General features: G+C 38.2%; 1 protein-coding gene across 3 annotated transcripts in view; it reads right to left on the bottom strand.

Annotated features, from left to right (window-relative positions):
• Positions 1-829: 829 nt before the first annotated feature.
• Positions 830-14809, bottom strand: part of LOC144664067 (trace amine-associated receptor 9-like) — a 30036-nt gene continuing 16056 nt past the window's right edge. For all 3 annotated transcript variants that reach the window (XM_078525198.1, XM_078525195.1, XM_078525197.1), the window contains 3 exons: positions 11598-11672; positions 10109-10654; positions 830-2472 (listed from right to left, as the gene is read on the bottom strand). In XM_078525198.1, the coding sequence (XP_078381324.1) occupies positions 1749-2472; positions 10109-10509 (1125 nt within the window). In that variant the 5' untranslated portion in view covers positions 10510-10654; positions 11598-11672 and the 3' untranslated portion in view covers positions 830-1748. The remainder of the gene's footprint in view (positions 2473-10108; positions 10655-11597; positions 11673-14809) is intronic.

The following is a 14809-nucleotide window of genomic DNA, read 5'->3' as shown; positions in this document are numbered from 1 at the left end:
CCCCCCCCACCTCTTGTCCCCACTCTTTCTTGTTCACGTTATTTTTCGTCGCTATGCTAAAACGTTAGTTAAAGCATAAAATAAAGTCTAGTTTTTCTTACTAAAGGGTCTCAAAAGGGCTAGTTAACTTATCAGTTGTTCACTTTTCTCGCAACTCGCATCTTCGCTACTCGCGTGCGTACCGTAGAATTCCGGTTATAAACCCCCCCCCCCCCCCGCTTATAAGCCCCCCCGGTTATAGGCCCATCATCCTGGAAACAAAAAAATACATCCGGTTATAAGCCCCCCCGGATATAAGCCCCCCTCTACCAGATGACAGTACTGAACAGGGCTAAATGTTGCTTTATTATGTGTTATTAACTTAAAAACGTATTTCCATCAACACTCCCGTGGGTCGATTTGAAACGTTTTTTTCATTCCGCTTATAAGCCCTCCCGGATATAAGCCCCTCCGCTTATAAGCCCACCCAAAACCCCTTACGAAGTTGTATAAGCCCAGGGCTTATAACCGGAATTCTACGGTATTCCTAAACGTGAACCTGCTCCCGCGCTATGTTATCGCTTAACTCCGGTTTTTGCATCGTGATGTAAACTAGCGCAGCGGTGTTTCAAGAGGTTCTATTATACTCTAGCGGCCTGGCAGTCTAAGCCAATGGTATATGAGCTCATATACCATTGACACAAATATGGTAGCCGATACGCGTCAACGTATGCAGCTGGGGAGCTCAAGTATAATAATAATATTAATTTAATTCTAGCGCATTACATTAAACATCTCAATGCTCTTACAAGTAATATATCTATATTAACGAAAACAATATTAAGGGAAGTAAATACAATATTTAAAATTACAATAGGATGATAAAATACTAAATTCATTAAAATTCTAAAATTCATTATAAAATACTAAAGTTCATCATAAAATTTTTAAATTTATTTTAAAATACTAAAATTCGTTAAAAAATACTAAAGATCATTTATGAATAAAAACGTTTTAAGTTTACAGTCAACTCTCGCCTTGCGGACATCCCGCTATTGCGGACACTCGCTATTACGGACAAAATCCAGATCCCCGGCGAATGAGGTTTGACTGGAAATGACTCCCGCTATTACGGACTCTCGCTATAACGGACACTAAACGACGCCCCGAGCGTGTCCGCTACAACGAGAGTTGACTGTAGTTTTAAAAGTGCCAACCGATGGGGCACTTCTCGCATCAAGTGGGAGACTGTTCCACAGTGCTGGCGCGCAAGATGAAAAAACGGGCCCACCGTAACTCTTGGTCTCTTGGAATATCGCGATACTTCGGGCGTTTTTAATAAAGCAATTATTAAACTCGCACTTGTTGGATGTGAGATTGTTATGGCCAACGAGGCGCGTAACGTGTCGTTGGCTATCTTCCATTTCATATCCAACACAAACTCGTGGAGTAATTGTTAATTATACCACGCCCAACAAACATGTTCTATAACAATCATCTTCCGGTCTTTTCTACAGAATAAAATTAGCAAGCTTTACCGGTATTTCCTGGCTGATAAGTACAGTCGCGCTTGTTGGCTACCTACCATCTTATATCCAACGCGCGCTCTTTCAATAATTTAAAAGTATATGCGAAAACCTGTTTCGCGCGTATGCCTCAGTTTTCACTGGTCAGCAACCAGCTACAGAATTCAACAGCCGACCAGTAGAAAGGCTATCCTTTGGTTTCAAGGCCCACGGTGGTCCTCAGGGCTCAGGACCGGTCATTGTTTAAGTTTGTGTCTGCGCATTACCCAAGCGTTCATCACCTGAAGTTTCTTGTGAAAGGTTGATGTTTCCTAATTCAACGTTTTCCTGTGCCGATACTATGGTCGTTTCTCCTTTAGTAGATAGATAGCTGTTAAACTCTCGGGACTCTCTTGACCTCAAGGGACATAACATTCGTTTCATTCCTTTGCGAAACCGATGATCCCGGATAGCGTAGATCACCGGGTTCACGCAGCCATTCAACATTGTGATCGTGAGCACCGCGTTCAAAGCGCTGCTGGATAATTCCCAGGATCCTTTAGTGGCCATCGTAGCTACAGAGCAGACCGTGTATGGAAGCCACGAGACCACAAACGCTCCTAACACGATCAACAGTGTCTTCATGGCCTTGGTTTCCATAGCTCTTTGATTTGACACGCTAGAGCCCGCTGTATTCACCGAGTTCTTTTTAATGCTCTTCACATGGTATCTGGCTACGAAGAAAATCCTGCAATAACAGTAGACCATACACAGTACTGGCAAAGCGAACGTAAAGAAAGCCAGACCGAGAACATACACTCTCTTTACCAGCCCCTTCGCGCCCCAGTTTGGACGGCAAGTGGAGGTCTTGGCATCATAGACGACCTCGCCCCAGCCTACTTGCGGTGCAAACGCCCAGAAGATGGAGTGGACCCAGCCCACCAGGAGTAACATGGCTGAACGGAAAGAGGTCAGAGTAGTCTGGTACCTAGAAGGTAAAATTGTTAGTTACAAAACGTATCAGTTATATTTTGGTTAGTTTCTGCTCCTGGTCCTCGGGGACTGGGTAGCAGTGTTCTAGTATTATGGTCTGGGCCATGTGCTCAGTCAGTTGGGTCGAGCTAGTCTTCAACAGAAACTGTTCTCGGATTTATCTGTCAACAAAACTGTTCTTGGATTTCTCTCTCTACACAAGGATTTCTCTATCACGAGCCAACAAAGCTTGTAAGTGTTTTTATTTCGGATATTTTCATATCGTTCGATTTCGTTTTGTTTAATATTCCTTTCTTTTTAGTCCAACCAAATACAGATCAACTACATGTCAATAGAGATACGAATAAAGATTGAGTTAAAAGTAACAAAAATAAACGCTATCAGCTTGCGTTTGCACTTTAATACCGACTGTAGTTCCCTGCAACGTTTCAAATCTTAGATGACAGTCGTGGTCGCCATATTGAATTTTGAACGTGAGCCGAGAAGATCCTGGGAATGAGATTGGTTAGCAACATTCTGAGCCGCTTGTCTTTCTTAGCCGGCTGAGCCTGTGCATGAGAAACAAGTGACTCTTGGGACACATCATTTTGATTGACTGTATTTTAACAAAAGGAACAGCCAATAAAAGAGCCGTTTTAAAAATCCCTTTGTTGTACGAGAGATTGAAACGGTTGATTTGATTGGCTAGATTTGAAACTTCTATTTTTTTAAACTAGCCAATCAAATCATGTGTTTCGAAAGCCACCTGTCTTTCGTGTACAGGCTCAGCCGGCTAAGAGGGACAAGCGGCCCTGGAGACGAAAATGTCCATATTTTACCACAGGCACAGAGTTCGCAAAATTAATTTATTCAAAATGGCGGCAACGAAAATGAAATCCAGGTACAAGTACTCTTCAATTTGTCATTTTAGTCTTCCTTATTTAAAAGTAAAAATTATACAAATACGACTTAGTGACTTCTTTGAAAGCTGTTGATTAATCAAGTTTACTTAATGAGATTTTCCTGGTTCATGGCGCCTGATATAACAATCTGCTTCCTAAATTAATTTCTTTCGCTTAGGTGTAGGGCGACCATTTTAATTAAAAGTTAAAACGGGAACTGAAAAGGGTGTGAAAAATGTCTGAAAGCGTCCATACAAGAAATTTTCACATTTTCTCTTTGCCTGTTTCTTAACTTACACAAAAGAGAACAATTTGCGGGTTATTTCAGAGGCTTGAACTCATTAAAACACTCATCAAATTGATGACCAAATACATGAAGGGTTATTTAAAGAAAGAAAATTTGAAATTAAGACAACCATTTTCTTTTATTTGTGCAAGAAAACTGTATTAAAAATCTTTAAATCTTAATCTTAAATCTTACAGTTAGAACAGCAGAAATCTAAATGCCAAGTCATTTATGATATTTATAAAAATCAGTTAAAGGCGAAATATTTATCGAGTTTAGCTTCATCCGTTTAACTTCTTTGGGGTGTCAAAATAGAAAATGTTATTGTCAAATACATTTTTTAAAATTTCCCACTAGGGAACTAAGAGTTAAAATAAAAAAAATCACCTTAAGAATCAAACACTGGGGGACTCTTAAATGAAAGAAGATGTACTACAATTTCTTCTAGCTATTTGTAAAAAAGTTATTTTATAATACAGTTTCTTTTAGCCGTTTAGTTTCATTTCAGATCCATCGTTAGTTATCTTCGAAATTAAAATTTGTTCGTATTAAGGTGATCTATTCAGATTTGGAATGATATTAGCATTTCTAATTTTGCGTTATAAGTATTTTCGCGTTATAGGATATTTTCGATTTATTTCTAAGGATATGGATTTCCGTTTTTTTTTTCTCGAGTGAAAAAGGAAGTCAGCTTACCATTTCCTTCACAAAACGGAATAAAATTGTTATGCCGGATATTTGAAGCACGTTTTACATTACAGCCCGTCGCAGATGTTTTTGGTAAATTTATCACGTAGTTTAGCGAACAACGAAAAACACTCAGTTTCCGTAAACGGTTTGTTTCGCCAGAAACGCTTTGACCGACCGACAAAAAAATGGCGACTTCTTAATTTTTTTTCAGTGTCCATTCTCAATTTATTTTACGCTTCAAAAAGAACTAAGCAGTTAATTTTCATGACTATTGATTGATTGATATTATGTTTGCCAGTGTTTATTACAATTCAAGATGACATGCAAACGATTTTCAAGAGCAAACGTTGAAAACCTGAGTGATTTCAATATCATTACTTTTGTCGGGTTGAAAATGACGTCTCTGAGACATTTGTTAAGCTTGAGTTCCCGCTTTGTTGACAAAGACATCACGTTTTCGGCTTTGTTATATTCTTAGCCTGAATTTTCGTCGTCTTCTCTGTTCGCTTACGCACAGTCTGCGAACCGTCTCTGTTTTGCTCTAAATTCCTTGGGAACGGTAATACCGGTAGCTCGCGGCTAATTCGTCCCTCGTATATCGCTTTTGTTCCCTTTTTTTCGCGTTCGTAATGGACTTAAATTGAAAAAATGAGAGACGACTCGCTGTCTTCCCCGAAAAAGACGTTATTTTAGTAGATTGACACTTATTTTGAATGGTTTTTTAAATCGTTTGAAACATCCGCACAGCGTTTGACTTTTATTTTGATTGTAAAGTCAAATAAAATACGAAAATGTTGTAATAGTCCGGCGGCCTAGCTCAAAATTGCGGCTGAATTGTGCACTTTTTGTTACCAGCCTGAAATTTGGCACACAGAGAAAGACTATCGATATAAACATTTTAAGCTATAGAACCATCTCGACAGAGACGCTGTTTCCATGGAAACTGCATTTAAATGAGCTACATGTGGAAAGCGTTTTTCTTCATGTTTTAACAGGAGATATGGATATGACGGCGTATAGGGATGGCCCGGAGCTTCCCTGCCGAGATGAACAACGGAATAAAATGCCATCGTCATAGTAACCGCAACTTAATTTATGCACTTTATGCATTGTTTGCAGGTTCAGATCAGGAAATTGAAAAACAAAACACTCATCATTCACATTTTAATTCCTTTGTTCTGTTATTTAATCTGTCCCTAATTAAACTATATTTTCCAGCTTGTTTTTACTAAATTATTTAAGTAAACTTCTTATTTTTTTTGTCTGTGTGTTGGTGTATTTTTTTGTTTATTAAAGTCCTAAGTACCTGACCCATTTTAGAAATTATTGTATTAAACACTTAGGATCGCTGCCCAATCTCCTTAGCCAATGGTGGTTATTTTGGGCAGCCATACACTCAATATATTTGTATTCTCCTTGTATTGTAAATTTAATTTAATCTAGGGTGCAAATAAAGTGTTGTGTTTTGTTGTTGTGTTGTGTATTGTGTTTAATACTTCTCTTTAGAGGTACAATGTTGAAATTTGCCATGTGTTAATATGACAACCTAGATAACTGCTGAGTTGATATAGCTAAGCTAGCGGCTCTAGTGACATACACATAGCTATAGCTATTGTGTTTTTCTAGATCAAAATGCTGTCTGGAAACTATTATCTTAGACATCTTCCATGGCACGCACACACACAGTAACGTGCAAGGCAAATAAGCTCTATAGCACTCGCTCGCATCTATTGTTGCTACAAACAGCCGGTCTTGCAGCCACATAGGACGAACTCTTGACAGGACATTGCAGTGTCAGACAGTGTGCACCATATTGGTCGCCATGTTTCCTCGCTGAACGTCCAGTCCTATTCTACTGGGTGCGATACCTTGGTTCCTCTATCAGATAAAGATGTTGTTTATCGAGGTTGCCTCCGCGATTCTGGCAACCACTATTGCGTTTGGAAAACAATGGACAATTTGTTCGGGACGAATATAATTTCGGCTGTTCCTTTTCTAGATCAAATTGACAGGTCTCCGCAAATGGATTGCTCAGCTCCTCTATTATATTGTTGGCACCAGGGGTCTGACACGATCTTTGAACTTTGTTTTACTTGCATTGAAAGTACTCGTGATGGGGCAGCATGCACGTGCTTGTGTTCATAACTATTTTCAAACTGTCTAACCAACCTCGGTAGTTCAGGCCCAGATACCATCCACCCTTGTAACACACTTGGATTCTCTGTCAGGCCTATCTTCACGTGGAAATCGAATCAGCTTCTTCTCCCTAATTTAAACAGATATTACATACTTCCTGTATTCCTGTTTCTGAAGAATAAACAAACTTGCTGCAGTTTCCTGTTGAGCGTACCTAGTGCGCGTAATACGTGCACAGTTGATAAGTGATTCCGCTCACTTCCTGCTGTAGTTATCTTAGCTTGTGACAGAACTTCCGTCAACCCATCCACTGCCAGCAAACCAGGTCCTGAAAGCCTTTAGTGCCGCCTGCTCGATGTGGAGACCACCAAGCATGGCTTCCAGCTTATCTTCCCATGCATGTACGATCCTTCTGAGCCCACTCGACTGTTTTTGCTAAAGCAAAGAGCGGCTGATCGCAAGCAATAATCACAGTTTGTCCCGGATTTATGTACTCTACGTTTTTGCCAATAGCAGTTTTAGCGTGACTTATCATCGCCTCGCAATGAGTGCAATCCAAAAAAGGCAGTAGAGAGCTTTTACACCAACTTTTTATACTTAGGGGATACTAGCTCTATGGTGCCTGCACGAAATATTCGGTTTCCCTAAGCGGCTTGTCCCATCTAAAAGAAACAGATTTTCTAGTCCTACAGTCGTACCAGCTATACCACATCTCACGGGCTTTTCAATATTATCTGGTTGCTTTGATGCATTTCCGTCACTTTGCTTTCTTTCTTACTCAAGCGTTTTCAGTTTGGTAGTACTTTACTACATTATTGTTACTTATTTTCGCAGGACTTTTTTTGCGAAATTAAAGAACCGCAAAATATTATTTTTAAAAATTTTTATTGTATTTTTTTATGTTTTTAACGTATTTTTTGGCCAAAGTGCAAATATTAATTTCCGCGAATCGAAATATACCTGTTCCATTTTCGCGAAATTAAGTTCCCGCAATATGGTACATGGCATAGTCTATCCCATGAGGCATTGTGCCTCAAACGCGTCTCAGCAATTCTCTCTCCTGAATCATAAAAACTCTGTAAATCCTTTTTCAGGGTGAAATACCAGCAGCACAGTTGCTCCGTTTCGAGTCTGCTAGGCATTCACTCTCCTCGCTTGTATGTTCTTGGCATGATATACGCATTTGCTTCAGCTTTTTGGTCTGATGATTCCTTCATACTTTTTTTTTTATTGGAAGACTTTGCTGAACTAAAAAGCTTAAATTACGGCCTAGTAATGCCAGGTTAATAATTTTCCCTTATGCCTGTGCTAAGTTGCCACTGCGAAAATAATATTGCCAAAACACGGGCAAGGGAGGACAATCAACAGCAAGTATTGCATTTATGCAATTTTTTGAACGGATAATTATACACTATTTTTTTGTATTTGTTTGCATGAATGGCTCATTAATGAAACAAAATTTAATTTTTGGAAGCAAATGTTTTAATTCATACGTAAGTTTCACTTTTTTGCGCAAATGATCAAATCATTCCTGAGTTACTAAAAGAGGACGTATGTCTTCGCGGGGGGTCTCAGCGAGGAAAAACTTGAAAGCCATTTACAGGCAATACGGTGAAAACTGAGAGTGGTTCTATAGCAGAAGTTAATCAGCATGCATATCTCTATTGTTCTGCAAAATATGAGAGAAGTAACAAAAATGACACAATTTTTCAGCTATGCCGCCGGACTATAATTTCGATTGAAATATTCCTAAAATTCGAAAAAATTACTTCCCTGTAAGAAAACCCATTTTTTGCCCATCGCAAAAATTATTTCCCGCAAAAAACAAAAGTGGTCAATCTGTAGACTGCAAACCAGTCGCTTTTTCAGTGGAAGCTGCGAAGCGCCAATCGTCCATCGTGTAACGCCGACTGTCGCACAAGCTTTAAGGAGGCTCGATGTAGTTTTTTTCGACTAAGGGTGGTTGTTTTGAAAATTAAAATTACCTAGGAAGCCAATGTTCGATTTTTGCCAAAATACACCATAATGATCAAATGTGACCAAATTTTAATTTTTTACCCGTCACTTAGTCACAACGGTTACCATAGCAACGATTGACGTTTTCTTTTGTTCTCAAACAAGCTTGATTTTCTCGAAATCTAGACTGACACTTGGTGTTTATTTTTTGATATGTTAAAGTTTAGTAGATTGACTAACTGTTGACGAAATTTTAGAAAAATCTGTAAGAGCGTTTTCAAGTAAATCAAGAATGAAATTTTCAGAAAAACACCGTTTTAATATAAAATAGGCGCCTTAAAATTGTTTCGTATTATTTGAGCACAGTTTCTCTCACTGAAATATAAATACTTACACCATCAAAGACCATTAACTAAAAGCGAAAGACTTTTTGCTTTAATTTGTTAAAATATATCGACTGCCGATTGTAAGAAATTATAAGAAAATACCAAAAACTTCATTCTTGATTTACTCTAAAACGCTCTTACAGATTTTCCTATAATTTTGAGCACAGGTGGTAAATCTACTGTACTTGAACATATCAATAAATGAATACCAAGTGTCAGTCTAGATTTCGAGAAAACCAAGCTTGTTTGAGAACAAAAGAAAACGTCAATGGTTGCTATGGTAACCTTTGTGACAAAGTGACGAGTAAAAAATTAAAATTTGGTCATATTTGATCATTATGGTGTATTTTGGCAAAAATCGAACATTGGCTTCCTAGATATTTTAATTTTCAAAACAACCACCCTTCGGCTAAAAAAACTACATCGAGCCTCCTTAAGGCGTGTCGGAGGCGAGAAGAAAAAAACAAAGAAAAAAGCCTGTTTTGTAGTCTAGTCGGTTCACAAAATTAACCTTGGTAAAAATTAAGTGCCACAAAGTAATTTTTCACCTGCAAAATTTTGCTGTTCTCCGAAATTGAGCGCCTATTCGAGTTGTCAGCACCCCTTTTACTGACTAGTTATTTGCAGACTTTCTTTTTATCATAGTTTAAAATAAGACCAAATCATTAGCAACAGATTAATCAAACAAACAACAACCCATGTTATTCATATGGCAAGCTATTACCCGCTTCGCAAATGCTCCTTTATGCCTAAGTTGTCATTCAAGATTCTCTAAAATTACAGTGATAAACACATTTAATTGCATTTTTCAATATTGCTTTCCAAACTCAGTGCACGGCAGGCAAATTTAACATTATTTTTCTACGATAATGAATAGGAATATATATCCCTAATGTACTAAAAATTGAAATCTACTTTCCAATCTGCAACCCCGGAAATACAAGAGACCCTTCCAACCCTTCCAAACTTCGTTTTCCATTTAATGATTTCGCAGTTTTATTTGCATGTGTAAATTGCATGGTGGAAAGAATTATTTTTCCCGTAGGACATTGATTATAAGATAAGCCTGATCAAACATAATTTGGTGCAAAGTAAACTGTAAAAATCCGGCTGACCTATCAGAAAAATTGAAATTCCATTTCATGAATTGTCAAAACACACAAAATGTTGCGAAGAATTAGAACAAACACGACACTTGACGAAGTTAAATGGTTTCTTTTTTAGCACTGCGAGTTTTATGACATAGAATTGTTGGATTTATACAGGTAACTTTAAGAGAAGTTGAATGAGTCTTACCTTAAAGGATCGGTTATCGCCAAGAAACGATCCACACTCACTAAACAGAGCGTCATAAGAGAGGCGTTGAGACTTAACGAAATGAAAGCCGCATGCCACTCGCACCAAGCCATTGATAAGTACCACTCCTGAGCGAGCGAAGAAACGATGTAAAATGGAATGTAGATCGCTCCGACGAGGAAATCTGCTGATGCGAGGCTGCCGATGAAATAATAAGTCGGTTTGTGGAGTTTGTGGTTAAATACAATGATTGCAACCACGAACGCGTTGCCGAACACACTGCCGATGGATATAAAGACGAGTACAACGGCTTGAATGTACACTTCAGCATCACTTCGTAACGGAGTTGTTTGTGGCGTGGATTCAGTTGCATTTAGCTGGCTTGCCTGGGTCAAGTTCATTTTAACCTTTAGCTTTCTGGCGCTATTTCACTCGATGGCTGTCTTTTTCGGCTGCTTCGATCCGTGACTTACTCGCTCTGAATGCAAATTCTTACAGAAAGGATCAATTAACGAGACTGAAACTGGCGCCTGTGTTTGCAGTTTTCTGAAAGGGAAAAATTTGTGTTAATGTTTGCATGTTATTAGCATAAAAACAGGACGTTTCACTTCGCCCCTGGGTAAATAAGTTACAAAAATAGAATAGATGTTGTTGATTCAGTAAACTTAAGTAAAGAAACAGCGTTTTCCGCGATAGACAGACGACAGAAGTGATGAGCTCTTTGTAAAGAAAAAGGTTGCATTTCGTTTAAACAAGCAAAACATAATCTCTTTTTAAGAGGACATCTGCCACGCGAGCATATATAATGTAAAACAGTAGTCTGTGTTCAAATTCACACAGACTTGAAGGGTTCTTTTAAAAAGTGAAAGGGTCATCCCAATAAATGTTTCGTTTCCCGGCAGCGCCCGACCGTCCGTTTTCGAAATGTAAAAACAAAATTCCAGATTCACTAATCAAAGAGGCAAGTACTCTAATTTACAAGCACACGATCTTGTTTTTTAACAACAGTTGGTACGATGTGATATCCTTGTTTTTAATTAACATCGATACTAAGTTTTTCAAAGGGTATTTCTTGCCAAGAGCAATTGTTCCAGCATTCTCAGCGAGATCGACTGAAACAAAATCTTTCGGTTCTACATCTCTGGGCTTCTTAAATGAACCCAGATCTCTTAAAGTGTTTTTCTTTTCTTTTCTTTTTTTTCTTTTGCTCGAGCCACCGACCCACCATCATAAGAGACGGGGCGATGGGAAACGAAACATTTTATTGGGATGGCCTAGCCTGAAAAGCGGAATAAAACACTACCTGGGATCAAAACTTAGAATCAACCCAAGTGGTAATTTTATGTGGTTTTACTGAGGCCTGAGTTTTTTAATTATTAATAGTTGTCTTGTTAACTTAAATTTGCTTCCAACAGAACCAATTCATGTTATCACAATATCTGCTACAGGACATGACAGCTGTCCTTCTTTTTACAATATGGCCACCTACCAACTTGTGATCTGCTCATGAATGCGAACTAACTTCTCGAAACTTCATCCCGTAAAAATGTTTTAACCAACTGAGCTATGAAAATCAAGATAAAAAGAACAGAATATCATCTTGAATAAATAATCTAATACATGTAGTCCCCATGTAAACAAGGGCTGAATGTTTTGTGAAAATTAGCTTTCGATGGGTTTATCCGGTTACCTGAACTAACTTACTTACTTCCGTAAGAACTGTGTGAGAGACGGCGGGCGACAAATCCATTATTTTCCCGCATAAGTTTATATTAATATTACTTATTTTGACTATCTTACATCCCTGATTTATTTTACTATTTTTAAACGTCGATATTACTTTTAAATGAAGTTTTTACATGTGTCAAGCGCACTTATAACTACAGGCAATCAATAAGACTGAAGGCGAACTTTTTTTTATTTTATTTTGTGAAAGTTAGCACGTGTAAAATTTAACTTTGCAGATCGTAAATCCTAATTCTTACGTGTAGATTGATTACAGTGCGAATACTCGAACCGGGACAGTTGGAACAAAGTTAACCAATGACAATGTTAATTGAGAACAAAGGATGTCGACCTTTTTCGTTAACAGACCAATGACGTTCAAGAACGCAAACAATAGATTTACAGAAAAATTTGAAAGCTCAACAACGTTGCAAATAGTTGCGGACCTCTCAGGAAACTCGCCTTGTTTTTGATTGGTTAGTTTCGATCCTTAATTTTCAAGAGGTCGTAGATAGAGATCATAGATAGATAAAGTTAGACAAATTATTCAAGATGTATGTTACAATATTATCTTCGCGAAAAGTTTACAAATCAAACTACGAACCGTGAATTTTCTCTTCACGGCCAGGAGTTGTGAATTGAACATTCCACACTGTGTTCGCTCTTGTTTGAAAATTTTCACTCCGGAAATAAAATGAAGACTGTGAAATCAAATTCACGCCGTAATTATTTTCATTTCGCTCTAACTTTTCAGTAGCTTTGCTCTGTCTGTTGCCTTGAAATCGATGCGAGTCACTTCCTCGCCAATGTTAACAAATTGCTTTTACACCTTCGTATGACTTTGAAATTCACGAAAACAGAATACTTAGAATACTTATATCGTCGGTGCCGTATAACTGTCCACAAGTTATCACTTTACATTTTTTGACACGATTTGAGGCCACATGAAATGTAAACATCAGGTCGAATGTTGTTTTCGCTTGTTTGCTCACGGACTCATTTTCTGTCGGTAATCTACTGTTACAACTTTGTAAACTCACGGTTTTCGTGAAAGAGGAGTTTGTTCCGTTTCGTCATTGAGTCTTCAATCTTTCTGTGGTTTTATAAAATTACCACAGACTAACGTCACTGAAACTTTTATGGGAGAAAATTCATTTCAAGCGGCGAAAGCAAAATTGCCATTAATAAAATTTGAAAGGTCAGTTGTCGCTGTGGCGGCATCCCAAATCTTTCTTGCCTTGTCTTTCGTCAGAAACAAAAAATAATCACAACAAACACGAGTATGTAACTTAGAAGAGTGAAAACAACTGACTTTTCAAATATGAAATCAAGAACGTTTCTATTCACTTTCTGCTCACATGCGACATAAGACACTGCATACGACGGAATAGGCACTTGAGACGTCCTTTGAAACAGTTCCATCCCGTTTCGCGTCTGTCGTGAATAAAAGCGTCCTTCGTTATTCTTTACTGTGCTATCGATCACCAACGAAGAGCAATACAATTTTATCAGAAAATTTCTTTTGAAGAATTTTTCAGCCTGTGAAATCCAACTTTTGATTACGGTTTTACGAGCGCTACTCAAAATTCGGTGCAGTCAGTGAAAATTTAGGATCGAAACTACCCAATCAAATACAAGGCAAGTTTCCTGAGAGGTCTGTACAAGCCCGCAAATGATCCCAGCCCGCAAATGATCCCGGAACCGCAAATGATCCCAAATCGGACCGCAAATGATCCCAGTACCGGAAATGATACGTGTAAATGATACAACAAAATATTTGGAATGGCATGGACTTTATGAATAGTCTATGGATGTATATTTATAAAAGATAAGCACCTCATGCAAAAACGCAACGATAAAAAGCGGTGAAAATACCACGCGAAATAACAAAATTAACAAGTGACTATCTAAGTTTTTCGTTTAGAAAACACACCTCAAAAATAAACATGTATCTTCGAAGATGCCTCTGCTGTCTAATTAACCACTTGGAATTTTTTTCCTGTAAAATGCTGCCTAGGTAGACACGAGTTTCCTTGTCCTTGGAAGCGAACACAATTTCTACATGCTAATATCGGAGTAGTTTTTTAAAACCATTATTTTAAACACATTTTACTTTCATAATTCGCTCTTGCAAATATGAAATGAAATACAGTAAACGATTAGGTATTACCACTGGGTAGATTTATTTGCATACCGCACGCGTAGAGCTGTCACTTCTGCACGTGCAAATTTCTTACCGTCAATCCTCTCCGCCTCTGTACTGAAAGCTACGCGAAAAAGTAGTCACTTTTTTAGAGAATTTTCAGTCGCCTTATCCAGAACATTGTGAAAATTCTGTGTCAGAATTTTTTTCTGTGACCTGATAAAGACATTCAAAGAAAAAAAAATAAGCCACAGATTTCGAAAGAGAGTAGCTCGAGAAAAAGAGGTGGAAATGTTTGAAATCAGCAACAAAACTCAACCTCACGCTTCTAGACTTTTCGTCTAGACATTGTCGCTATGAACGCTGCGTGACTGCGTGTGAATAAATGGCTATCAGCTAAACGCATTTCGCCGTAAACAAATCATCCCTTGATTGGAGAGAGTTCATATTTCTGTTGGTTGGATTGTTAAACTTTATGTCGCGTTTTTATAGATTAGTTTATATCATTGCATATTTAGCAGCTATATCGATATTTTTAAAGTTATGGTTTTGAATTTAAATCGTTCAAATACGGTACATTCTCTTGCGGTAATTGTTTTTGTTATTGTTGTATTATAAAGAAAAAATGGATTTTAAAAAAATTAAATCCCCTGTCCAAATTCTTTAGTCCACGCATATTCGGTCATTTACGGTCAGGCGACTGTTTCCGGTCCGGGGATCATTTCCGGTACTATCTGGGGATCATTTCCAGTCCTGGGATCATTTGCGGTCCAATTTGGGGATCATTTGCGGTCCCGGGATCATTTGCGGGCCGGGATCATTTGCGGGCCTGT

The sequence above is a fragment of the Oculina patagonica genome, chromosome 8 (assembly GCF_052425735.1).
Source record: "Oculina patagonica isolate OP01 chromosome 8, crgOcupat, whole genome shotgun sequence".
Classification (NCBI taxonomy): Eukaryota; Metazoa; Cnidaria; class Anthozoa; order Scleractinia; family Oculinidae; genus Oculina; species Oculina patagonica.
This window is presented reverse-complemented; position numbering and strand designations above follow the sequence as displayed.